The sequence below is a fragment of the Cetorhinus maximus genome, chromosome 18, assembly GCF_964194155.1.
Source record: "Cetorhinus maximus chromosome 18, sCetMax3.hap1.1, whole genome shotgun sequence".
Taxonomy (NCBI): domain Eukaryota; kingdom Metazoa; phylum Chordata; class Chondrichthyes; order Lamniformes; family Cetorhinidae; genus Cetorhinus; species Cetorhinus maximus.
In genome coordinates, this window is record NC_135896.1 from 63,513,955 (window position 1) to 63,541,287 (window position 27,333).

The 27,333-nt window shown below is 42.7% G+C and overlaps 1 protein-coding gene across 1 annotated transcript in view; it reads left to right on the plus strand.

Annotated features, from left to right (window-relative positions):
- Positions 1-27,333, plus strand: part of ttc6 (tetratricopeptide repeat domain 6) — a 295,077-nt gene that overhangs the window by 46,591 nt on the left and 221,153 nt on the right. The window contains exons 5-9 of the mRNA XM_078563283.1: positions 13,396-13,491; positions 14,914-15,413; positions 15,512-16,040; positions 22,127-22,256; positions 22,644-22,816. Of these exons, the coding sequence (XP_078419409.1) occupies positions 13,396-13,491; positions 14,914-15,413; positions 15,512-16,040; positions 22,127-22,256; positions 22,644-22,816 (1,428 nt within the window). The remainder of the gene's footprint in view (positions 1-13,395; positions 13,492-14,913; positions 15,414-15,511; positions 16,041-22,126; positions 22,257-22,643; positions 22,817-27,333) is intronic.

A 27,333-nucleotide genomic window follows, 5' to 3' on the forward strand; every position in this document is an offset into this window, starting at 1 on the left:
AACCTGCCCTTAGCGTGTGCTGCAGCCCAGGCAGTGGCACATGTTCTTTTTGGTATCTGCATCGGTCATCTGTGGCCTTTCCCTGTAAGATTGATTTAGAGACAGGTTTCTGCTGTAAACCCAAGCCTGTTAGGAACTGCATTGCCCACACTAGTTTCAATGGCCCCTTCAGACAACAAATAGAGCATACTTTTCATCCGCACCAGATCATCAGGCCATGTACCCGGTGGAAATGGGGTGGTAGCGACCTAAAAATGGGGTGTTAGAAATTAGTACCCTGTTACTTCTATGTAGCAGCTCCTTCAATGTTGCTGGTACCCTCTGTTTGTGGTACCAAGCTGATTAATTTAAAATATTTAAACCGGGTCTATATGACATGCATACTTCAACCAGTATCAGCCCTGCCAAATGCACCTCCCCCCACCCACCCACTTTCAGGAACCTCTTTTCCTGCTTGGAGGGTGGCTGGGCTGCCTGAAATGGCAATTGGATGGATCTGGCTGGGTGCTCAGTTTCTGGCTTATAATTGCTTACTCTGGCTAGGTGTATTCGTGGAGGTTTCCTCACATGTGTTCCTGCAACCACCTTCCCCAGTAAAACAGCCTTTTCATCCATTTCCAATATTTTTATAACTGATAGACAGAAGTGTTAAAAAAAGGCAAAAGAAAACATACAAGTTTGTTTAATGTCATGAGTTTTCTCCTGGGATACTTGCAGCAGTACCAAGAATATTGATCTTTAATTCCTGGAAACCTAGAGGGTCGGCAACCATATTCTGGTTGAAGCCACTCACCAATGCAAATGAAGTCCTGCCCTCAAAATGAACCAGGCCTCTGGGCAGGTCTGCCAGTCAGCTATTTGTCATGTTTACTGGCCAGCCACCTGCATACCACTCTGGGGGAAAATTTAATTCAAGTTTCAGAAATGCAAAAGTAATGTTAAAAGCTCTGCTCTTCTTGCATTATAGTTCCCCTCTGCTACCCACCCCCTCCAACCCTTCATCTCCTGCTTCTTCATTGTGTGGCAGTATTATTCAATATGTTTTAGAGGGATGAATGTTTTTTGAAAAGTGAAGCCAATAAACTTTTAACCTGCAGTGGAGGGAGTGTAGGGCCAAATTAAATAAGAATAAACCGTGAAATTTAGTATTTCTTTTAAATGATAGTGAGGTTTGCCCATCTGCTCTGTTCAGTCCTAAGGCAGGCCCTAACTTAAGTTTCACACATGAGATTCTTGAGACACTTATTAGGAAAGAGTAGGTGAGGTGGTTTCTTCATGGTTTTTATCTGCGGAGTGCTTTCTGAACTGTGACTGCAACCAAGGCTAAACAATACCCTTTATGATTGGGAGATCACTCCATCTAGAAATGAGTACTCACTAGATGTCAGCTGAGTATTTAGAAATCAGATTTTAGTGTCCATTCATCAGGAACTTCAACTTTCTAGCTCAGAGGCTACCACAAAGCCAAGGGCACTATCCTTATTAGTGAGGAGATAACGAGTAAATTGCTAAAGGTTTTTCAAAAGTACATGCAAGGTAGATTCAATTAATCTAGTAATATGGCTCCAATTGTAATTGTAGGCCAGATTTAGGCTCTCCTGAGCAAGTAATAATCATACCTGCCTAAAGCCAGGGTTGGGGTTGGGGCGTAGTGGTGGGGTGAGGTGATGTGGGATGCTTTTTAATGTACAGATGTTGGATCTGTATGATGTAATTTAGACCCAACTGCAATTTTCACTTGGCATCCTGAGTGGAAGCAGAGTTGCCTAGCCTTTCCAGCGGTGAAGTGGCTTGGAATCAAAGAACAGTATTCTTGAGCCCCACAAAGAAAGCTTAAGCTACCCCTGTCATTAATATTATTACTTTGTTAATTTGTCAGAAGAATTACATGTATTGACTAAGTCTAGTTAATTATACCACTCAGACAGATGACTTGGCTGTGACAGGCAAGTTCATTCTCTTGGCAAAAAGCCAGAGTGTGACTATCAATTTGGCTTGGGATTTAAACTTGGCCCTTGTAACTTTGAGACAAAAGCTTTGTTGCGTAGTTAATAGGCAATCTTTCAATTTCTGACCAGTGCAGTGACTTTGTGATTATATCCAGTGTGATATTCCATTATCTCATAAAATCAGCAACCTTCTCAAAAAATATATAAATGGTTCATCTCCTCATGTACTGTCCCCCTTGCTTTTAAAGCTGCCTCATTGCCTCAGTCCTCAAAAAATGCACTCTTGACCTCCTCTGTCCTTGTAAACTACCACATCATCTCCAAATCTCTCCATTTCTCTCTAAAGTTATTGAACATGTTGAGACCTCCCAAATCTATGCCCATTTTCTTGCAATTCCAAGTATGAATCCTTCAATCACCTTTCTGCCCCTGGCACAGTACTAAAAAAACCCCAACCAAAGTCACAAATTCCATCCTATGTGACCATGGTAAACTATTCTTCCTCACTTTTCCTTACCTATCTGCAGCAGATGGACAAAGTTGGCCACATCATCCTCCTCCAATGCCTGTCCTCCATTGCCCAGCTGGATGGAACTGCCATTGCCTGTTTCCATGCTTATTTATTGAATTTTATACAGAGACTCACCTGCAATTGTTTCTCTTCCCACTCTGGCAGCATTGCCTCTGGAGTCTCCCAACAATTTATCCTTGTAGCTTTCTGTTTCTCATTTACATGCAGCCCCGAAAACATAATATCTGGTTCCAAATGCATGTTGACAACATTCAGTTCCATCTCACCACCACCTCTCTCAAACCCACCACTGTCTCTGATTTGTCCTACTGTTTGTCCGACATCCATTATTGGATGAGCAGAATCCCCCTCTAACTAAATTCTAGATATCAGGAAGGCATTGTCTCTGGTCTCTGCTACAAACTCTCTCCAATCCTGGTGCATGTCTGAAGCTAAGCAGGATTATTCACAACCTTGATGATATATTTGACCCCATGTATCTGACTACATGGCCACTGCCTACTTACATCTCTGTAACATTATCTACTCCGGTCCTACCTCAGCTCATCTGTTGCTGATACACTCGTCTATGCCTTTGTTATGTCTCGACTTAACTACTTCAATGGTCTCCTGATCGGCCAATCATCTTCCAGTTGACATAATTTCATGCTCAGCTTTTTTCTTATTATGCATTCATAGAATGTGGGCATTGCTGGTGAGGCTAGAATTTATTGCCCATCCCCAATTCCTGAGCCACCTTCTCAAACTGTTGCAGTCTTTGTGCCGTATATGCACTGGTAGTTCTGTGAGGGAGGGAGTTCCAGGACAACTCAACCATTGTGACAGGTAGTACTGGGCTGCAATGATACCAGTAGCAGACATCACATGTCTGAGCTGACAATGATCGAGTTGTCAGCAACTAAATTCACACCAAAAAGGAAGGCAATGGCAAACCACCAGTGAAAATAGCCAAGAAAACGGCTCAGGATGGCATCAGCACAAATAAACACTAACAGCATAGATGGGAGCCTCTGTCAAAGGACAGGATGTCACACTTGGCAAGGGAGGGAGCGAAGCCTCTCAGCTCGCTATCCAGTGAAATTCTCATTTATACAAGCTTGGCAGTATCAAAAGAATAGGAATGTGGAATGTACAAACAATGACTAGGAAAGGAAAGCTGGGGAACCTAAAGCAAGAAATAGAAAAGGAAAAAATTAGGGCTATGTGAAGTACAGTGGACAGGAGAAGGCGACTTCGAGTGATGGAGTGTGAATAATATAATCAGGAGGAAATTATAAGGAACAGGAAGTAGCGGTAATGCTAGACAAGGAAGCTTCTAAATGTATGAGTGAAGTGATATGCGAGTCAGATAGGCTAATGCTAGAGAAACTAAAGGGGCAACCAGTGGACATTGCCATCATTCAGGCATATATGCCCACAAATGATCATCCAGACAAGGAGGTTGATGAAATGTATGATAGAATTGAAAAACTAATCAAGCAGGAGACTGGAAAGAGCTATGTAATTGTTATGGATGATTGGAACAGTATTGTTGGAAAAGGAAGAGATTACAAGATGTAGGGCCATATGGTCTTGGAAAAAGATTTTTTTTGTTTGTTCATGGAATGTGGGCATTGCTGGCTAGGCCAGCATTTATTGCCCATCCCAACTCACCCTTGAGAAGGTGTTGATGAGCTGCCGTCTTGCACAACTGGTATAGATACACCAACAGTACTGTTAGGGAAGAAATGAACGAGGCCAAAAACTGGTAGATTTTTGCAGAAGAACAGAACTCATGATGGCATACACGTTGTTTAGGCATCATAACAGAAGATAATTGAAAATGTTTGGAGCTATGGGAGGATTTCAAAAGAATAGGAACATGGAATGTATGAACAATGATAGTAAAGGAAAGCTGGAGAACCTAAAGCAAGAAATGGAAAAGGAGAAATATAATGGCGAAGGAGGTCGTGTGGCGCATCCTGTGGTAGCATCCCTGCCTCTGAGCCAGAAGCTCCAGGGTTTGAGTCCCAGTCCAGGATTTGATGGCCAAGGAAGGTGCATTCAAAATGTTGCCAAACAAGTTGATTATCAACCTGTAAATCCTTCCAGTATGCCTAAGGCAGGTGGTAAGAACAGGAAAGTCTCCTGGTCAGCAATATGTGATATAGAGTGGTGCCCCTCAAACTATAGCCTTTGGTGACAGACTAGCAACCTGTTCCAGGAAAAACTATCAATGAAAACAGATGCAAGCATGTTCTTTGTCTGTCTCATGTGGCTCTAGGTGCAGGAGAGGAAAAGAAGATATAATGGTGAGACAAAGGTATAAGAATAATGTTAAGAACTCTTAAGAAATAGAATGGGGGAAGATGGTGGAGTGCTAGTAATGTTGCTAGACTAGTAATCCAGAGGTGCAGGCTAATGCTCTGGGGGCAAGGGTTCAAATCCCACCACAGCAGCTAATGAAATTTAATTTAAATTAATAAACCTGAAATTGAAAGCTAGTCTCAGTAATAATTTTTTTGTTCATACATGGGATGTGGGTGTCGCTGGTAGGGCCAGCATTTATTGCCCATCCCTAACTACCCTTGGTCAGAGGCCAGTTAAAAGTCAACCACATTGCTGTGGGTCTGGAGTCACATGTAGGCTAGACTAGGTAAGGACAGCAGATTTCCTTCCCTAAAGGACATTAGTGAACCAGATGGGTTTTTACAACAGTCAGCAATGGTTTAGTAATCATCATGTCTTTTAATACCAGATTTTTATTGAATTAACATTCCACCATAGGATTCAAACCCAGGTCTCAGAGCATTACAATGGGTCTTTGGAACACTAGTTCAGTAACAATACCACTACACTACCACCTCCCCCTAAGTGACTATGAAACTATCACCGATTGATGTAAACACCCAATTGGTTCACTAATGTCCTTTAAGGAACATCAGTCCTTTCCTTTAGGGAAGGAAACCTGCCATCCTTACCTGGTTTGGACCAGGCCCACAGCAATGTGGTTGACTCTTAACTGCCATCTGAAATGGCCTAGCAAGCCACTCAGCTCATGGGCAAATAAGGATGGACAACAAATGCAGGCCTTGCAAGTGACACCCATGAAAGAATAAATAAAAAACCTCAAAAGCTCAGCTGAGAGCCTACACAGAATCAGATCATAACTCTGTGAAAATGGAAACAGTATTCCAACTGAAGAATATCCAAGTTGGAATGTGCAGAAAACGGTGGAACCTAGAGAGGCGAAAGAAGTAAATGAAGAATTAGTAAATGAAGCACCAGCTAGAAAAGATGAGGATACCACCAGCACAAATGAGAAATGGAAATTGATTAAAGAACCTATCAAGGAAGGAGGGGTAAATAGCATAGGGTTTTTAAGAGGGAAAAAAATCAAGAAACCATGGGTTATGACTGCAAATATAACACCACTTTTCAAGGAAGGAAGGAGAGAGAAAACAGGAAACTAAAGACCTGTTAGCCAGTTAGCCGTTTGGAAAATGCTGGAATCTGTTATTAAGGAAGTCTTAACAATGGACTTAGAAAAGTTGAGTATGAGTAGAACAAGTCAGCATGGTTTTACTGAAGGGAAGTCCTGTTTAACAGATGTATTAGAGGTTTTGAGGATGCAACTTGTAGGGTCGATAAAGGGGATCCAGCAGATATAATATACCTGGATTTCCAGGCTTTCGATAAGATGCCACACAAATGTTTAATAGGCAAGATAAGTGCTCATGGAGTTGGGGGTAATATATTGGCATGGATAGAGGACTGGCCAACAGACAGGAGGCAAAGATTATGCATAAATGGGGTATTTTTAAATTGGCAGGCTGTGACTAGTTGCATGCTACAAGGATCAGTGCTGAGGCCACAGCTATTTACAATCTATATTAATGACTTAGATTAAGAGACAGAGAGTAATGTATATAAGTTTGCAGATCATACAAAGCTAGGTTGAAAGGTAAGCTGTGCAATGGACACAGAGAGGCTGCAAAGAGATTTAGACAGGTTGAGTGGGCAATAAGGTGGGGTATAATGTGGGGAAGTGTGAAGTCATTCACTTTGGTCCTAAGAGTAGAAAAGCAGAATATTTTTTGAAAGGTGTGAAACTTGTACATGTTGATGTTCACAGAGACTTAGGTGTGCTCACACAAGGAACACGGAAAGTTAGCATGCAGGTACAGAAGCAATGAGGAAAACAAATGGCACATTAGCCTTTATTGCAAGGGGTTTGGAGTACAGGAATAAAGAATCATAGAATTATAGAATTGTTGTAGCACAGAAGGCCACAAGGCCCATTGTATATATGCCAGCTCTCCATAGGAGCAATTTACCTATTGCCACTCTATTCCCTTTTTCCCGTAGCCCTGCACATTCTTTCCTCTTAGATAACAATCCAATTCCCTGATGAATGCTTCAATTGAGCCTGCCTCCACCCATTGGTCAGGCAGTGCATTCCAGATCCATACCACATACTGTGTGATTTTGCCAGTTACCTTAAATCTGAGTCCTCTTGTTCTCGATCCTTCCATCAATGTGAACAGTTTTTCCCTATCTACTCCATCCAGAGTCCTCATGATTTTGAATACTTCTATCAAATCTCCTCACAACCTTATCTTCTCCAAGGAAAACAGTCCCAATTTCTCCAATCTATGTATGTAACTGAAGTTCCTAATCCCTGAGACCATCCTTGTGAATCTTTTCTGCACTCTTATACCTTCACATCTTTCTAAAGCTACAATTGTATAGGGCGTTGGTAACACCGCATCTGGAATAGTGTGTGCAGTTTTGGTCTCTGTATTTAAGAAAAGATATATTAGCATTGGAGGTGGTATAGTGAAGGTTCATTAGATTGGCCCCTGGAATGAAGGGGTTGTCCTATGAAGAGAAGCTGAGTAAATTGGGCCCTTTTCTCTGGAGTTTAGAAGAATGAGAGGAGATATCAGTGAAACAACATCCCGAAGGGGCTTGATAGGATAGACAATGAGAGATTGTTTCCACTGGTCGGGGAATCTAATGGATGGAGGCACAGTATCAGAATAAGGGACCAATCACTTAGGACTGAGATGAGGAAATTACTTCACCAAAAGGGTTGTGAACCTTTGGAATTCTCTACCCCAGAGGATTGTGAATGCTCCATCATTGAATATTTTTTAAGGCTGGGATTGTAAAGAACCTATTTTTATTTTCCTTGGACTGTGGCTTTAAAAGCTACCATGGCTGCAGTTGAGGGACATTTTCACTAGAGTAGGATGAGGAATATCTACAATGTTGCTATCCTGGAATAGAGCATGCCATAAAAGAACAGGATGGTGCCAGAAAGGAGCCCTGGACTAAGGGGAACTGCTTGATGACAGCGTTTTTAATTGGCTTCTGACCAGGTGGCCAGGGTTTTGTGTGGTAACAGTGCAGGCAGTAAAGCTCTTAGCCTGCAAAGAGGGGAGACCTAAAACCTCTCGCTCCCATTTTTGTAAGATTCCAGTAATTCTGCCATAGTAGCTAGTTGGCTATTCCTCACACCTCTGTATCCTGCTTTCCCTGAAAACCCCTGTAAAGAGGAAAGGTGAAAAATCACCAGCAGACATTGAAAAGCAAATTTTTCAATCAGTGAACCACAGACTGAAAGTGCTGGGAGACCACCTTGTGTGAATGTGTGTATAGGGGCTTAAGAAGGGGTAGAGTTTAAGTTATAGAGTTAGAAGTTAGCAGTTCATATTTCTTTCTTTTGCCACTAGTTAAGACAATCTGTTCAGTGAACAGTTATTTACTTATTAAGTTTACAAACCTGGTGCTCGTATTTTGTTAACCTAAATTAAACAGTTAGGTAGAATTGGGGCAATTTGGTGGTTTGGTCAAAATTTTCACTTATGTTGTGACTCGAGGGGCTTGATATTACAGCGCACTATCCCTCGTGAGTTGTGACAGGATAGACAGATATTTGGTCTCTCAGGGAATTAAGCAATATGAGAAGTGGGTGGAAAAGTGGAGTTGAAGCCCAAGATCAGCTGTGATCGTATTGAATGGCGGAGGAGCCTCGACTCTTGCTCCTATTTCTTGTGGTCTTGGGTTCATTATTGCAAAAGATGGAAAAAAGGAGAAAATAGAAAAATACCGATTCTAAAGAAGGCAAGCTGATTTACAGAGACTTGAATGATGAGTTAAGAAGAGAAACAGAAAAGGCACAAGAACAATGGTTAAAAGATATAGTAGAAGAATTATATCAACCAGGAAGCAAGGAAACTACTTTATTAACAAATGCTGATGAAATAAGAAAAAGATGGAAGGAGCATATTGAAGAATTATATGCAAAAAATGAAAAATCTGAAATGATTGAGCTAGAAGAGAGTAATGTTGACATCAATTTAATTGGACCAGAAATATTAGAGAGTGAGGTAAAAGCAGCAACAGATGAGATAAAAAAAAAACTGGACAAGTGGCTGGAATAGATTAAATACCTGCAGAGTTGATTAAAAACATGGGAAAGAACTTAACATCAATGTTTACTAAGCTGTGCAAAGATATTTACTTATCAGGAAAATGGCCAGAGGACTTCATGCAGACAGCAATTATCATGTCCAGAAAGAAGCCAAAGGCATGCTGATGTTCTGACTTTTGGACAATTAGTTGATTGTCCATGCATCAAAGATTCTGTTGAGAATTGTAGCAAAGAGAGTTTGTGGGAAGGCGCAGATGACCAGTTTGAATTTCAGGGAGGAAGAGGGCCAAGGGAAGCAATCAGCACTATAAGATTAATGAGCAAATGCAGTTTAGAATTTGGACAGGATCTACATGTTTGTTTTGTAGATTTTGGAAAAGCATTTCATCAAGTTAACTGGATTAAGTTCTTGAGAGTGCTGAAAGATATTGGAGTAGACTGGAGAGATAGACAACACAAAAGAAATCTGTGCATAGGATAAACAACAACAGTGAGTAGCCATGGGGAATCAGAACAACGTGCAATTAGAAGAAGAGTTGGATAAGGGTGTTGTTTATCACCAGTCCTCTCCAATGTCTATGCAGAAGCAATGATTAAAGAAGCGTTGGAAGATACAGAATCTGGTGTTAAGATTGAGGAGCGAATGATAACATAAATTCGATTTGCAGATGACAAAGCACTTGTAGCAAGCACAGAAGAAGGATTACAGGATATAACAGACATGAACTTTGGAATGAAAGTGAAAATTGCCAAAACCAAAGTAATGCATATCTCAAGATCACCAAGAAATATTCATATCTTCATAGAAGGAAGAGAACAAGAACAGGTGCAAAGATTGAACTATTTAGGAAGCACAGTATTGGCAGGTGGAAGGTGCAACAAAGAAATAAGTACAAAGATAGCAATGGAAAAGGCCATATTTGGAAAGAGGCGGCTGCCAACCAAAAAGCTGAGTAAACAACTGAAGAACTTGATTTAGAGTATTGATTTGTATGAATGTGAGACCTGGGCCTTACAGAAGGAGGAGACCAACTTGCTAAATAGTTTTGAAATGTGGGTTTGGAGGAGAATGGAAATAATCAGCTGGACAGAAAATGTAACAAATGATGTAATGCTGAACAAACAAAGAAATTTGCTGAACGTAATTAAGAACAGAGAGCCTGGGTAGGGCACATCTTAAGAGGAAACAGACCTTATGAAGGGAAGATTTCAAGGTAAAAGAGAAAGAAGAAGGCAGAGAATATTGATGCTCGATAGCTTGAAAATTGAAGGGGATTATTGACAAATGAAAAGACTGCCACATGATAGACATGGAAAGACTACTATGAGCCAAGGATCTGTCTTCGGGCAGAGTACACATGATGATGATGATGATGATTATGATTGAAGAAGCCTGGTGAAATGCTGCAGTGCACTTTGTAGATGATATACGCTGCTGCCACTGTGCACCAGTGTTTTTTGTTATTCTTTCATGGGAGGTGAGCATCGGCAGTAAGGCCAGCATTTGTTGCCCATCCCTAATTTCTCTTGAGAAGTTGTTGGTGATGAACTGCTTTCTTGAAGTACTGCAATCCATGTGATGTAGGTACATCCACTGTGCTGTTAAGGAGAGTGTTTCAGGATTTTGACCCAGCGACAGTGAAGGAGCAGTGAAATAGTTTCAAGTCAGGATGGTATATGGTTTGGAGGGAAACTTGCATGCTGTGTTGTTCCCATGTGTCTGCTGCCCTTGGCCTTCTAGGTCATAGAGGTTGCTAGTTTGGAATGTGCTGTCAAAGGAGCCTTGCTGAGTTGGGGCAAACTGCTGCTACAGTACGATAGTGGAGGAGGAAGTCAATGTTTAAGGTGGTGAATGGGGTGCTGATGAAGCGGATTGCTTTGTCCTAAATGGTATTGACCTTCTTGAGTGTTGTTGGAGCTGCGCATCAAGGCAAGTGGCGACTATTCTACCACACTCCTGAGTTGCGTCTTGTAGAAGATGGACAGGCTTTGGGGAACCAGAAGGTGAGTTACTCATCACAGAATTGCCAGCCTCTGACCTGCTCTTGTACCACAGTATTTATATGGCTGGTCCAGTTCAGTTTCTGGGCAATGGTAACACCCAGGATGTTGTTGATTGTGGATTCAGCAATGGTAATACTGTTGAATGTCAAGGTGAGATGGTTAGATTCTCTCTTGTTGTAGATGGTCATTGTCTAGCACTTCTGTGGCATGATGTTTCTTGCCACTGATCAGCCCAAGCCTGAATGTTGTCCAGATCTTGCTGCATATTGGCATGGACATCTTCAGTATCTGAGGGGTGTAGAATGGAACTGAATATTGTGCATTCATCAGTGAACACCACCGCACCCAACCCCCACCCGCCAGCCTGCCCCTTCTGACCTCTGATGCTTGAAAGGACATTGATGTAGCAGCTGATGATGTTTGGGCCTAGGACACTACCCTGAGGAACTCCTGCAGGGATGTCCTGTGACTGAGATAATTGCCTTCCAACAACCGTAACCATCTTCCTTTCTGCTAGATATGACTCCAGGCAGTGGAGACTTTTCCTCCTGATTTCCATTGACTTCAATTTTGCTAGGATTCCTTGATGCCACACTTGGTCAAATGTTGTTTTGATGTCAAGGATGGTTACTCTCACCTCACCTCTGGAATTTAATTCTTTGTTCATGTTTGGAACAAGGCCTGGAGACGAGTGTCTTTGGCAGAATCCAAACTGAGCATCATTGAGCAGGTTATTGCTAAGTAAGTGCCACTTTATTATACTGTCAATGATACCTTCCATTACTTTGCTGATGATTGAGAGCAGACTGACCAGGCAATAATTGGCTGGATTAGATTTGCTCTGCTTTATGTGGACAGGATTTAACTGGACAATTTTCCACATTGTCGAGTAGACGTGAGTGCTGTAGCTGTACTGGAACAGCTTGGCTAGGGGTGTGACTAGTTCTGGAGCATGAGTTTTCAGTACTATAACTGGGATGTTGTCAGGGCCCATAGCCTTTGCAGTATCCAGTGCTTTCAGCTGTTTCTTGATATCGCATGGAGTGAGCCAAATTGGCTAAAGACTGCCATCTGTGCTTGTGGGGATCCCAGGAAACTCTTTCGAGTTACCAACAGTCACAGATTGCAACTCTTTCGAGTGCAATCACAGTTCTTGGTTTCCGGGAGTGGGACATGAACCCACAACCTTCTGATTCAAAGGCGAGGGTACTATGAACTGAGCCACAGCTGAATGTTTAAGGTTGTATATGGGATGCCAATCAAGTGGACAGCTTTGTTCTGAATGGCATTGAGCCTCTTGAGTGTTGTTGAAGATGCATTCATCCAGGCAAGGGGAGAGTATTCCTTCACATTCTTGAGTTGTGCCCTGTAGATGGTGAACAGGCTTTGGGGACTCAGGAGGTGTTTTGCGTACTGCGAAATCTCCAGCCTCTGACCTACTCTTATAGCCACAATATTACATAGCTGATCCAATTAAGGTTCTGGTCAGTGGAAACCCCCAGGATGTTGATGGCGAGTGAGTCAACGATGGTAATGTCATTGAATATCCAGGGGAAGTAGTTAGATTCTCTGTTGTTCGAGATGGTAGTTACTTGGCACATAACAGTGTGTCATGAACGTTACATGTCACTTATCAATGCAAATCTGAATATTATCCAGGTTATTTGCATGAGGCCACCAACTTCTTAATCATTAGAGGAGTTAGTAATTGGACAGAACACTCTGCCATCATCAGCAAACACCTACACTTTTGACTTTATGATGGGGAAGAAGGTCATTGATGAAGCAGCTGAAGATGGTTAGGCCAGCCCTGAGGAACTCCTGTAGTGCTGTCTTGGGCTGCAATGATTGGCTTTCAGCAACCGCAACCATCTTCCTTTGTGCAAGATATGACTCCAACTAATGAGGTATTTTTCTCCTAGTTCTTATTGACTTCAATTTTACTGGGGCTCCTTGCTACCACAAATGCCTACTTAATGTCAAGGCTGTATTCTCACCTCACCTCAAAGTCTGCTGCCCAAATCTTAATTTGCATCACTCAATTACTGGCTGACCTACACTGGCTCCCAGTCAGCCTCAATTTTACAATCCTTTTCCTTGCCTTCAAACCTATCCATAGCCTTGCTCCTTCCCATCTCGATAATCTCCTCCAGTCCTACAACCCTCTGTGATATCTGCTTTCCCCCAATTCTGCTCTCTGCACATCTACAATTTTAATCACCCTCCAATGGTGACTATGCTTTCACCTCCCTAGCCCTTAAGCTCTGGAATGAAACTTCTCAGTTTTTCCAACTCTTTGTCCTCCTTTAAGATGCTTCTAAAAATCTACCTCTTTGACCAAATCTTTGGCCCTCTTTCCTGATACCTTCTTCTGTGGTTCAGTGACAATTTTTTTTTTATTGCTAACAGTCTTAAGATCCTTGGGATGTTTGTGAATGGTGCTACATAAATGCAAGCTGTTGTTGTCGTAAATAATATCTGTTTTATTTCAGCTAAGGACACTTTTCAAAAAGCACAAATCATTACCAGATCTACGAGCATTTCCCTTTTATTCTTCCAATGAGTCAATCAGAAACAATAACTTTCAGGTACCTTTTACATTTGACTACATAATTGTCTAAATTTATAAATATAGAATAGAAAACCCAAGATAATTTCCTTCTAAGTAATGGGCTATTTTGAATCGTTCAACATTCAAAAAGTCATTTTTGTATGCATGTGTTATGCATGCCTAATGCCATAGTTCATATATTTTAAAGTATTGTGTTTTAGCTTTAGAAATTGAATTTTAGTTATAAGTGCAGCGACACAAAACCCTTGTAAACAACTAGAGGCTGGAAATCCACACAGACTTAAGATAATTACAATTCAAAAGGTAATTTGTGTTTACTGGATAAATCCAGTTTAAAAGGATGAGAGCCATAAAATGGCAGGTGGCCTTAATTAGCTAAAGAACTGGAGACATGATGTCTGTAGTTATTCCTGTAAAAGTGATAAGTATTTCATGTGGTTTCCCAGTTAGGGATCGGTAATAAATGCTGGCTTAGCCAGCAACACCCACATCCCATAAATGAATAATAAAGAACCTGCGTACTGAAAATTGAGGCAGTTGCAGCTCACTGAGAGAAGATAGCCAAAGCTGATGGGTGTAGTGAGGCCAGCAGTGAAGTCAAGGAAATACTAACTTCATCGTTATGTGAGGAATATGGCTAGGGGCTTAATCTCAGTTTGGATTTTGTGAGGGAAAGCAGTTAGAAGGCTTACTCGAGATCGCAACCAATGGAAGGATTCTACAGTGGTCTTCACAGAGCCTTGTGGCAAAGAAAGCAATCAGCAGAATTAGCTGGGAAGCATTGACAAGGCAACCAGAGCAAGGTGTGAGACATCCACACTCAAAAGGTATTAAACAAAGAGTCCTACCTTGGAGAATGGCTGTAAGGCTGTAACTAAAGAGAAGTAAAGTAAAGACTCTGGCATACTTCTGGGTGGTCCCAATGCACGTAATTATCTCTAAGATATCATAAAGTATAAGAGAATTCTTGAAGGAAGTAAGAAATAAAACTGTGTGCATAACCTATGTAGTTATAAAAATATTGTTAAGTTAATAGTGCTTGCTTTGTCTTTTATATAGAATAAGTTTGTTTTTTGTTTAAGGAGGTGAAATCTTGTGGCATAGTTCTGTTGGTTAAAACAAGGTGTTCGGATTTCTCTTTAAATGTTAATGGTGCCTAACAGAATCGCAACATATGTTATAAATATTAAAGTTAATTATAAACAGTGTATGTGCTTCTTACATTATGTGCCCTTTTATCTTTTTAAAATGTATTTATTTTGGCAGCAAACATACCAGGACATATTCATTGTTTGAACGTGAATGATGCTTCTAGAATTAGAATATTTTCAGTACATAATTTAACAAAATCTTTATATTAACAACCTGGTTTTATATTTGATTTAGACAGTAGAGGGCACTAAAATAAATGTAATATTTTACTCTGCTTGAAATTTAGATGAAGACCTCAGAACCTACAGCTCACCAATCTGAAGAAAAGCGGAGAATAGTCATATATATAAATTTAAATGACACCATTGACAAGCCTTTGATTGTCAAGCATAAATCTTTACCAAATCTCCGTTTCTATGATGATGAGTCCAGTCTGACAATAACTGCTCCTTTTCAAACTATGGTGAAGGAGATTGAACTCCAGAGGCAACAGTTAATTCAGGCATCATTACAGTCAACTGTAGAAAATGGACATCCAAAAAAAATATCAGATGACAACCTGACTACAGAAGTTCCTCAGTCACTGGAATCAGTGTCACCAAACAAAACATTTGATGAAAGCACAGAGCCTACAACCGTGGCTTCGGTAACGGAAGCAGTTGTCAAAAAAACAAAAAAAGTGAAATACCGAAAAAAAGTTAAAGCTTATATGAGAAAACCATTATTACCACGAAAGTTAGCTTTTGTTTACAGAAAACTGGCGATGCCTCCAAAAATTCTCAGAAGGTTCACTTATCAATTTAATAAATAATAACATTGTAGCAAAAACTCAACTTTCATTATTATTTAACTTATAATTTAATGTTTTACACTCTCTTAAACAGATCTGAATCTTTGCCTGCATTAGTTCGCCTGGCTGTGCCTGCTGTAAAAGTATCACGACCTAAAATTTTGCAGCGAAATTCTAGCCTTCCATCCTTATTTAACTTTGAAACCTATGCAAAAAAGCGAGGAGGAATTCCCGAAGATGTTCTTACCAGAGAGTGGGTCAGAGATGTCTGGAACGCGTGGTTTGATGAAGTCTTCCCGCCATCAGAACCATCCAGTGAAACAGCTGTTGATAAAAAAGATAGCCCACTGGCTCTTAAAGAAAAAAAATCTTCTCACCTGCATACCAGCCTGAAGGAGATAGAACTGCAGAATTTACAGCCATCAACGGAACAAGAAAAAACAGAAGTGTATCCAACAGTTTCAGAATCTGAAGTCACTCCAGCTGCCTTGCAGTCTGCACTTAGTGAACTAACATACCACATAGATGTAAAGGGTGAATCTACTGGATTTAATTACTGCCGCCGAGGAGCTGTAAACAGAAGATTAGGACAGCTAAAGTCAGCCATGGCAGATTTAAATAAAGTAGGTGCACACAGAATTAAAGATACTAGATTTGTAATAATATTCTTGGAAGCTGTTCTGTGTTAACTGTACATACTTTCTATGGTGTACCATGGTGGGATTTGAACCCATATACCCAGAGCATTAGCCTGAGTCTCTGGATTACTAGTCCAATGATATTACCATTACGCTAACGTCTCCCCAATTAATAAATCTATGCAAACTTTTTTGAATTAGTCAATGCTTATCCAAATTAATTTTGTCCCAGATTATCATCTCTAAAAGTTTTCCCACCACTGAGGTCTGTAGTTGCTTGGTTTGAACATGGTGTAATACATGCAATTCTCCAGTCTTCTAGCACTACCCCCTGTATTGGAAGATTGTGGCCAGTATCTTTGCACTTTTCACCTTTACTTCCTTTAACATCATTGGATGGAAATAATCTAGTCCTGGTGACTTATCAAAGTACAGCCAACCTCTCTAATGTCTTCAAAGATAAAAGCAAAAAACTGCGGATGCTGGAAATCGAAAACAAAAACAAAAATACCTGGAAAAACTCAGCAGGTCTGGCAGCATCTGTGGAAGGGAGCACAGTTAACGTTTCGAGTCCGCATGACTCTTCAACAGAACTAAGGAAAAATAGAAAAGGGGTGAAATATAAGCTGGTTTAAGTGGGGGGGTGGTTGGGACAAGAGAGCTGGATAGAGGGCCAGTGATAGGTGGAGATAACCAAAAGATGTCACAGACAAAAGGACAAAGAGGTGTTGAAGGTGGTGATATTATCTAGGGAATGTGCTAATTAAGGGTAGAAAGCAGGACAAGCAAGGTACAGATAGCCCTAGTGGGGGTGGGGTGGGGTGAAGGGATCGAAAAAGGCTAAAAGGTAGAGATAAAACAATGGATGGAAATACATTTAAAAATAATGGAGATAGGTGGGAAAAGAAAAATCTATATAAATTATTGGAAAAAACAAAAAGGAGAGGGAAAAGTCAGTAAGGGGGTGGGGATGGAGGAGAGAGTTCATGATCTGAAGTTGTTGAACTCAATATTCAGTCCGAAAGGCTGTAAAGTGCCTAGTCGGAAGATGAGGTGCTGTTCCTCCAGTTTGCGTTGAGCTTCACTGGAACAATGCAGCAAGCCAAGGACGGACATGTGGGCATGAGAGCAGGGTGGAATGTTGAAATGGCAAGCGACAGGGAGGTCTGGGTAATGCTTGCGGACAGAACGAAGGTGTTCTGCAAAGCGGTCACCCAGTCTGCGTTTGGTCTCTCCAATGTAGAGGAAAACGCATTGGGAGCAACGAATGCAGTAGACTAAGTTGAGGGAAGTACAGGTGAAATGCTACTTCACTTGAAATGAGTGTTTGGGCCCTTGGACGGTGAGGAGAGGGGAAGTAAAGGGGCAGGTGTTGCATCTTCTGCGGTTGCATGGGAAGGTGCCGTGGGAGGGGGTTGAGGTGCAGGGGGTGATGGAGGAGTGGACCAGGGTGTCACGGAGGGAACGATCCCTACGGAATGCCGCCGGTGGGGTGAAGGGAAGATGTGTTTGGTGGTGTCATCATGCTGGAGTTGGCGGAAATGGCGGAGGATGATGCTTTGAATGCGGAGGCTGGTGGGGTGATAAGTGAGGACAAGGGGGACCCTATCATGTTTCTGGGAGGGAGAAGAAGGTGTGAGGGCGGATGCGCGGGAGATGGGCCGGACACGGTTGAGGGCCCTGTCAACCACCGTGGGTGGAAAACCTCGGTTAAGGAAGAAGGAAGACATGTCAGAGGAATTGTTTTTGAAAGTGGCATCATCAGAACAGATGTGACGGAGGCGAAGGAACTGAGAGAATGGGATTGAGTCCTTACAGGAAGCGGGGTGTGAGGAGTTGTAGTTGAGGTAGCTGTGGGAGTCGGTAGGCTTGTAATGGGTATTCGTGGACAGTCTATCACCAGAAATTGAGACAGAGAGGTCAAGGAAGGGAAGGGAAATGTCAGAGATAGACCATGTGAAAATGATGGATTTGGAAAATTTTATTAATTTTGCTTCCAATTGCTTCCAATTTCCACCCCTCCATCCATCCTTGGCTTGCTGCAATGTTCCAGTGAAGCTCAACGCAAACTGGAGGAACAGCACCTCATCTTCCGACTCGACACTTTACAGCCTTCTGGACTGAATATTGAGTTCAACAATTTTAGATCATGAAATCTCTCCTCCATCCCCACCCCCTTACTGATTTTTCCCTCTCCTTTTTATTTTTTTCCAATAATTTATATAGATTTTTCTTTTCCCACCTATCTCCATTATTTTTAAATGTATTTCCATCCATTGTTTTATCTCTACCTTTTAGCCTTTTTCAATTCCTTCACCCCACCCCACCCCCACTAGGGCTATCTGTACCTTGCTTGTCCTGCTTTCTACCCTTAATTAGCACATTCCTTTAGATAATATCACCACCTTCAACACCTTTGTCCTTTTGTCTGTGATATCTTTTGGCTATCTCCACCTATCACTGGCCGTCTATCCAGCTCTCTTGTCCCAACCCCACCCCCCTTAAACCAGCTTATATTTCACCCCTTTTCTATTTTTCCTTAGTTCTGTTGAAGAGTCATGTGGACTCGAAACATTAACTGTGCTCCCTTCCACAGATGCTGCCAGACCTGCTGAGTTTTTGAGTTTTTCCAGGTATTTTTGTTTTTGTTTTCTAATATCTTCTCTTCACCAGTTTTTAGCCCATCTGGTATGTCAACCACCTCCTATTTCATTCTAACTTGGAAACATCTTCTTCTGTGGTAAAGGCAGATATAAAATGCTCGTTTACTACCTTAGCCGTGCTCCTCTCTGTCTCCATGTGTAGATCCTCTTTTGGTCATTAATTGGTTGCACTCATCCTCTTATGACCATTTTACGATTTATGTAATTATAGAACACTTTCGAATTCCCTTTTATGTTAGGTGCCTGTCTCATCTAGACACTCTCTTGCCTTCTCTGATTTTCTTTTCCACTTCTCTTCTGAAGTGTCCAAGTTCAGCCTAGTTCTCACTTGCCAGAGGAGATGAGGCCAGATGGAGATGCGAGGGTATGTGTGAGAGAGTGAGTAGTGATGTCCCTTGAGATGGCAATGAGTGAGATGTCAGTGAATGTGTGATGGCCTTGTAAGCGTGTGAGTTTAGAGTGATGAGATGGTTGCCTTCCCTGGCGGGACAGATGAGATCATTCATCCACTTTCTGCACTCGTTGGCCAACCTCTTCTGTGCAGTATTCGCACTGATCACCACTGCCACTGCCTCTCAAGCCGGAGTGGAGAGATTGCTGGACCTCCTGCAGCCAGAGTGGGGGTGGAGGACATCACGGCGGGTGTTCAAAAGACATTCCAGTGATGGGTCACTGAACTCTTCTTGGCTTTCAGGGTTATGTCTTCACTGGAGTAGTCCTGGGCTGCAAGCACTGTGAATTGTGTGCACATCTGCAGTTTAGATAAGGTGCACGGAGTGAGGACATGGTGAAGTCATGGTGTGGCAGATGATTCAGAGGCCAACCGCCAGCGCGACGGCGTGTTTTCTGTGGCTGCATAATTAATGAGGCAGGAAGCGCACAATACAGCGCAAAAACCTGCCATTGCAGCCAACAGCTAAAACGTCAATTTTTATGCCTGCTAGGGCACATAGTGCAATTCTGGGATGATTCTGCCCTCTATCTCTCTTTTGTTTTGTGAGGCAAGGGAATCAAAGGTTATTGGAGGTAGATGGGAATGTAGAACTCGAAACACAAACATTTCAGCCATGATCTTATTGAATGGCTGGGCAGGCCTGAGGGGCCGAATGGCCTATTTTTACTCTTATTTTGTATATTTGTATGTCATCCAGGGACTCTGGCTTTGCTTGGCCTACAAATCCCTTTCATGGGAACGTACCTCGACTGTACCAAAACAAAGGCAGCCCATTATTCTGTCTTGATTTCAGTTTTTGCCTGCAAATTTACCTGGGACATTCTCAACCCACTGAAATTGTCCCTCTTCAAATTTAGTATTTTTTATTTTAGATTGCTTCTTGCCTTTTCCCATGGTTAAACTAAATCCTGGCCCAGATCTTCTGGTTAGTGTCGGAGAGGGTGTGTCCGACGCTGGCTGTAATTTAATTCACCCACTTACCATTTTACACTGGAGTCTTTACTTCTTCTGATGCCGGCTACTGCTGGGATGCAGGGACAAACACAATCGGGCAGCCAATGGTGGAGTGTAATTCTAGTGCAGCGGCGCCCCTTGTCATGAATTGAAGACACACCCTTTAAGGTCTGTCTTCATTTCATTGACTTACAATGTTTTAAATGGAGCTGTCAACCCAACACTGAATAACCTCTCCTCACTGACAGTGCTCAGACCCCCCTCATCTCCCAACAATGCTCAAATCCCTCCCTCAACTCTTTCCTCACCCCTCGACAGTGTTTACCCCCTGCCCTCAACCCCGACAATATTCAGTCCCCCTCACCTACCCCACAAAAATACTACTCCCCGCTATTGGTGACTCTTCCGACATTGGCTAGACAGGAGCTAGAGGTTCCAGGTGAGTCAGGAGAGGGTTTGCAGGAAAGGGTGAGCACTCTTCTGTTGGGGGGGAGTGGTGGCGGGAGGGGGTGAGCACTGTCTGGAGTGGGTGATGGATGTGAACACTGTCCCGGGGTGGGAGGGAGGTTTGAACATTGTTGGGGAGGGAGTGAACATTGCTGGGAGTGGGGTGGTGAGCATTACTATGGTGGGATGGGGTGTGGTGAACATTGTCAGGAGGGAAGTGAACATTGCCAGGATGGGAGAGGGGGGGGTGGGGTGAGAAGCATTGAAGCATTGCCAGGACAGGGGCTGAACATTTTCGAGAGTGGGGTGAACATTGTTGGGGGATGTGGGGTGAACATTGCTGTGATAGGGCATGAACATTGCAAGGAAGACTCAACATTGTTGGGAGGGGGGGTAAACATTGTCAGGATGGTGATGGTGAACATTGCTGGGACGGGGCGAACGTTTCTGGGGTTGCTGGAGTGCTTTGATACTCGAGCTGATTCACTTAGAGTTACACCAGTTTTATACCTGCTATGGAAATTGCTAAGTAAATCCGTGTAAAATCTTAAGTATAACGCAAACAGCCCAAGTCTCTGTGGTCCTGGCCACCTGATCCGAAGGTCGTTGGAATCAATGAGTGATCCAGGCAGGGTAAAACTGGCGATTGGACCTTGAAAAATTATGGTGTTAGTGTGGATGTGTACTACTGGGACTTCCTCAGAGTCCCGGCGAGTATCAACAACTTAAGTTGAGCCAGAGGCCTCTCCCCATATCAGAAGATTTGGGCCCCTATATTACTATGATCATTGTTTCCTTAAAGTTCCTTTACTGACACTTAATCCATTTGACCCACCTCATTCCTTAGGACCACACCCAGCAATGCCTCCTTCCTTGTTGGTTCGGAGCCAAAATGATAAGGAAAATTCTGCTGAATGTACTTCAGAACTCTTCCTCCTCTTTTCCCTTTACACTATAACTGTTTCAGTCTGTATTGGGATAACTGAAGTCCCCTAGTATCATTACTCTGTAATTTTTGCACTTCTCTGTAATATCCCTGCAAATTTGCTCCTCTATATCTTTTCCAGTAATTGCTGGCCTAGATTAGACCCAGTAGTGTAAAGGTATCTGTATCTTTCCTTAACTCAAAGCAAATATATTCTGTCCTTGCCTCCTACAAGGCATCCTCTCCAGCACTGTGATATTTTCTTGACTCATTACCGCCAACCCTCCTTCTTTCTTTCCTCAACAGAATTTCAACTCAGTAGCAGATTAATACAAAATGCTATACACAGTATAACATTCCCGTTATTATAAAAAGTGCAATATTAGATTTACCATGAGCAAAATAATGGGAAATCCACTTGTGTGTATGTGTATTGAAAGATTGGATGTGTTATATTTATAGTAACGTGTGGACCTTTTTGACATTTATAAATTTGTTACTTTTGGTTGAATTACTTATTAAATTCAATTGCTTCAATGATTTGTTTATAATGCCTGTGCATTTCATTGATCAAAATTTAATTAACAATAGTTCCATTTGAATAATAACTTAATTGCTTTTGATTTAGGCTATTAAATTAGAACCAATGTTGCTTGATGCATATTGGCAGAGACATTTCCTTTACCTTCTTCAATTGAAAATATCTGATGCACTAGATGACCTAAATTTTGTGCTCAAAAACAATAAAAATCATGCAGGTATAGTAATTATTCATTTCCTATTTTTCAGAGTTAACTAGAATTGTTCCATTCAATCATGTGTCCAACTGGAAAATACACATTTAGATATTTAATTGTGCAGGATTTATCATTATAGATAAATATACATAATTCCTCTAACATAATAGTTAGTTAATTAAATATTATCCATTAACATATTAATAATATGAAATAAATCATGTTAAGCATGGATATAGTTTCATAAAATTGTAGTTTTTCATTAGAATTCTCGATTTTCATTTTGCATTTCCTACGGTTAAAATGAGCCTTTGTTTCCATGTACGGCAAGTTTGGAAACATCTTCTACAAAAATGTATCTAGTTTACATAAAGTTATTTACTATGCAATACTTTTTTCACTGGTTAGATGCTTACACTTCAAAGGGAGACATTTATAGAAACAAAGGGGACATTACAATGGCGATCATCAATTATTCTCAGGGACTCAAGTGCAGACCTGATTCTGATGTCCATTTTAAGAGAGCGGAGATGTTTGAGAAAAAAAATGATCTACTTATGGCTATGGAAGATTATTTCATGGTAAGTTTACTTAATTTTGATGGCATTTTATAGATAAAATTTTGTATTATTACAAGTGGGTGAGATCACATAAATTTGTTCATTTTAATTTAGATCTAACTTTTCTCTGGGTTTTTCCTGTTATTTTTAAACACTGCCATAAAAACAACAGAGTTTAATGACAAGCAGTTTCAAAATGCTTTCACTTTTTGATCGTCAGAACATATGGAGATAAGGTGAAAGTAGCAGGATGGATAGGAAACTGGTTGCAAAATAGAAAGCAGAGAGTAGGGGTTAAAGATAGTTACTCAGACTGGCAAAAGGTGGGAAGTGGGTGTTCCACAAGGACCAATGTTGTTCACCATTTATATAAATGATTTGGACTAGGGAATCAAAAGTACAATTTCAAAGTTTGTTGGGGAGTATAGTTAATATAGAGGAGGACTGTAACATCATACAGGAAGATATTGGGGAGAATTTTTGGCTCAGCGAGTGGAGGCGGGGCCTGCTCGCCGAGACGTAAAATGACGCGGGGTGACGTAGGACATGCATCCCGACATCACTGCGCATCGTTTAGACTTTCAGTTCAGTGGGCGCGCAGCTGACTTATCTGCGCGCCCGATGAACTGCCAAAGGCCTGTTAAGGCCATTAATTAACTAATTAAGGCTATTGAGAAAGCTGCCCGTCCAATCTTGAGGTTGGCAGGCAGATGAAGAGCCCAGGTGGCCTTTGCATTTTTCATGGGACCTCATCCACGGGCGGGATGAGGTTTCATGAAGGGTTTATAAATTAAATACATTTTTTCATTAAAGTTCATTGACATGTCCCAGCTCATGTGACACTGTCACATGAAGGGACATGTCTTAAATCTTTTTCTTCTTTATTAAAATTTTTAAAACTAAAACTAAAATGGGCTTAATAGGCGGCTGCATGCCCACCGAATGAAAGATCTGAATGATGCGCGGTGACGTTGGGACACTTAAAACTTATCTCCCTGAGGCACTTCTGTGCCTCAGGGAGATTTCTGCACTCTTTCGGGCACGCCGACTCAGGGAATGCCCTCCCCTGCCCGCACAGGGAGCGCACAGCGCTTCCGGGTGAAGGCCTGCCCACATAAAATGGTGGCGTGGATGCAATCAGGGGCGCCGATTGGGTCCGCACCCGCCTCCGCACAATGCCCCCAATGGTTCTCTCCATTAATAAACTTGCAGAATGGTGGCAAGAATACAGAGGCTACATACTCCTTGGAAAATAAGAGTCTAAATTGGGTAGAGGAGCAGAGTGACCTGGGATTATTGATGCATCATTCACTAAAGGTAGCAATGCAGGTTAGCAAGGCCATAAAATAAGCAAACAAAGTGCTGGGGTTCATTTTCAGTGGGATAGAATTAAAAAGCAGCAAAGTTATGTTAAACTTGTATAGAACCTTGATTAGACCACACTTGGAGTACTCTGAACAGTTCTGTTCCCTAGATTATAAAAAGGATATAAAGGCACTGGGGAATATGGAAAAAAAATTCTAGGATGATGCCAGAACTGAACTTAGGTACATAAGAAACAAGAGCAGAAGTAGATCATATGGTCTCTCTTGCAATTTGTTTTATTCACTAAGATCATGGCAGTTCTTCCATCTCATTTCCACTTTCCCACCTGAACCCTATATCTCTTAGAGTGCAAAAATTAGTTTACCTCAGCCTTGGTTACACTCAACAACTGAGCATCCACAGCCCTCTGGGATAGAGATTTCCAAAGATTCACAAACTTCTGAGTAAAAAGGTTTCGGCCCAGATCTTCCGGTCTCTGGATTTTCGAAGACTGTACGTGCCTCCCAAGATGTGCTATGGGACCCCTCAGAAGTCCCAATGCAATGCCTCTATGGGAATTGCATGGAACCTTCAAAAACGTCTCCAACTCTGAGGCCAGAATTTTCAGGTCGGCATGCGGGGGTGGGCCCAGCGTAAATTAACGCGCGGTGACATAGGACGTGCATCCCGACGTCACCGCACATCATTCAGATCTTTCATTCGGCGGGCACGCAGCCGCCTATTAAGCCCATTTAAAAACCAATTGAAGGCATTATCCGTCCAACCTTAAGGTTGGCGGGCAGGCGAAGAGTGCAAGCAGCCTTTGCATTTGCCTGTGGATGTGGTTTCCTGAAGGTTTTATTAAATAAATAAATAAATTTTGCTCAATTCATAAATATGTCCCAGCTCATGGGACATGCAAGGGTAATACAGTAATTATGGGTGACTTGAATCTGCATATAGACTGGGTAAACCTAATGAGCAATAATGCTGTGGAGGACGAGTTTCTGGAATGTGTTAGGGGATAGTTTTTTTGAGCAGTATGTTGAGGAACCGACTAGAAAACAGGCTATTTTAGATCTCTGGTAGAATTTTACGCCTTGCAGGCAGGCGCCTGCCTGACCCGATCGGGCATAAAATTGCGCGAGAAGACGTCAGGCGAGCGTCCTGACGTCATCCCGCACGTGCAATCTTCAGGTCGGCGGGCGCATGCGGGTGTCGGAGCTGCGTCAAACATCAGTTAAGAGGTTACTTAAGGCCATTAAAAACCCAATTAACCCGATTTTACGTAGCCCATGCAATTTCGCGCTCGTTGCACGAGCAAAACGGGCAGACGGGCAGCCCACATTTTGCAAAAGCTCATCCAAGGGTAGGATAAAAAGGGTCTGCAGCATTGCCAGTGTGAGTAGTGAAGAGTTTAGGAGATGGTTTTCTGCTGGTTGCTTATTTGAAATTGACAGCTTCATCTCTGTTCTGAGCTTCATTCTTAGCATTTCCAGGCTTCATTTCAGGACTCATTGGTGTCTCCAAGGTCCCCGGACTATTTGGATCGTCTGCACCCTTCCAGACATCAGACAGCCTTCTGTAACCCTGGTAATGGGGATTGTGGTCTCCGCTGGTGGCACTTCCACTGAAGAGGAAGAGAGGGGCAGAAGGGAGAGGAGGCCAGGTGTCCCAATGCAGCTTCCAGGGGAGTGACCTGTGGGAGGAGAGGTGCAGGCACAAGGGGCGCAGGGCCAGCAGGTAGTCCAAGGCGGAAGGGGCCGTAGAGGACGCCACTATCCTGCTGCCAGTGTTTACAGATGGCAATGCAGCTACCTCAATATGTCTGAGGTGCAATGCTGAAGGAGGTTCCCCCTCTCAAGGGAGACTATGATCTCCATTTGTCAGATGATTGGGCCTGAGATCAGCTCCAACCAAGTGGGTGGAAACCCCAAGCCAGTGGCTCTGAAGGTCACAGTGGCCCTCAACTTCTATGCCTCCGGCTCTTTACAGGGGTCAGTGGGGGATCTTTGTGGAGTGTCCCAGTCAGCTGTCCACAGTTGCGTCAAGCTGGTGACAGAAGCTCTGTTCAGGCGGGTAATCACATCTATTCATTTCCATACGGACGAGGCCAGCTAGGCTGAGCGAGCCAGAGGATTTGCAGCGATTGCTGGGTTCCCCAGGGTGCATTTGAATGCATACATGTGACCGTCAAGGTGCCAGTGGGTCAGTCGGGTGTCAACAAGAAGGGATTCCACTCCATGAACGTCCAGATAATGTGTGACCACAGAACGCAGATTCTGCAAGTCTGTGCAAGGTACCCTGGCAGCTCCTATGATTCTTATATCCTCATACACTCCCAGGTGCCGAGGCTATTCAGTGCTCTAGCCCGACTGGATGGATGGCTGCTGGGTGACAAGGGCTATCCGTTGAAAAGGTGGCTTATGACACCTCTCTGCCACCCAAGAACAGAGGCAGAGCAGCGTTATAATAGGAATCATGCCTCCATAAGGGCGGTGATAGAGAGGACCATAAGTCTTCTGAAGATGCGCTTCCAATGCCTGGACTGTTCAGGGGGAGCACCACGTTACCCCCCAGAGCGGGTGTCACTCATCGTGGTTGCATGCTGCGCCCTCCACAATCTGGTACTGACTCGCTCAACCTGGCTGGCCTCATCTGTATGGAAATGAATAAATGTGATTACCCACCTGAACAGAGTTTCTTTCACCAGCTTGATGCAGCTGTGGACAGCTGACTGGGACACCCCACACAGATCCCCCACTGACCCCTGTAAAGAGCTGAAGGCATAGAAGTTGAGGGCCACTGTGACCTTCAGAGCCACTGGCATGGGGTGTCCACCCACATGATTGGAGCTGATCTCAGGCCCAGGGGAACCCTTTGGAGGAAAGGGATCTTGACATAGCTGCACAGGCCACAGAGGATGAATCCAGTAGTGAGTGAAAAGAAGAGCACGGTGAGGAGAATGCTGAGGGCATGGAGGCAGATCTCTGTATCGTTCAGGGAAGCAAGGACACCAGGGATGCCTTGATCCAACGCTCCTTCAGCTAGGTTGCCAAAGATCTGCTTCCACCTCATGCCAGGGCTGTCGCCTCCATCCCGGATGTCTGAAATGACCCTTTCATTTGCACTCAAAGTCCACCCAATGCCTGTGCAATAAAGTATCGAGCCACTCACGTCCAGCATTACGTACTGGTGATCCCTGCACCAAAAAATTAAAAAGGTGAAGCATA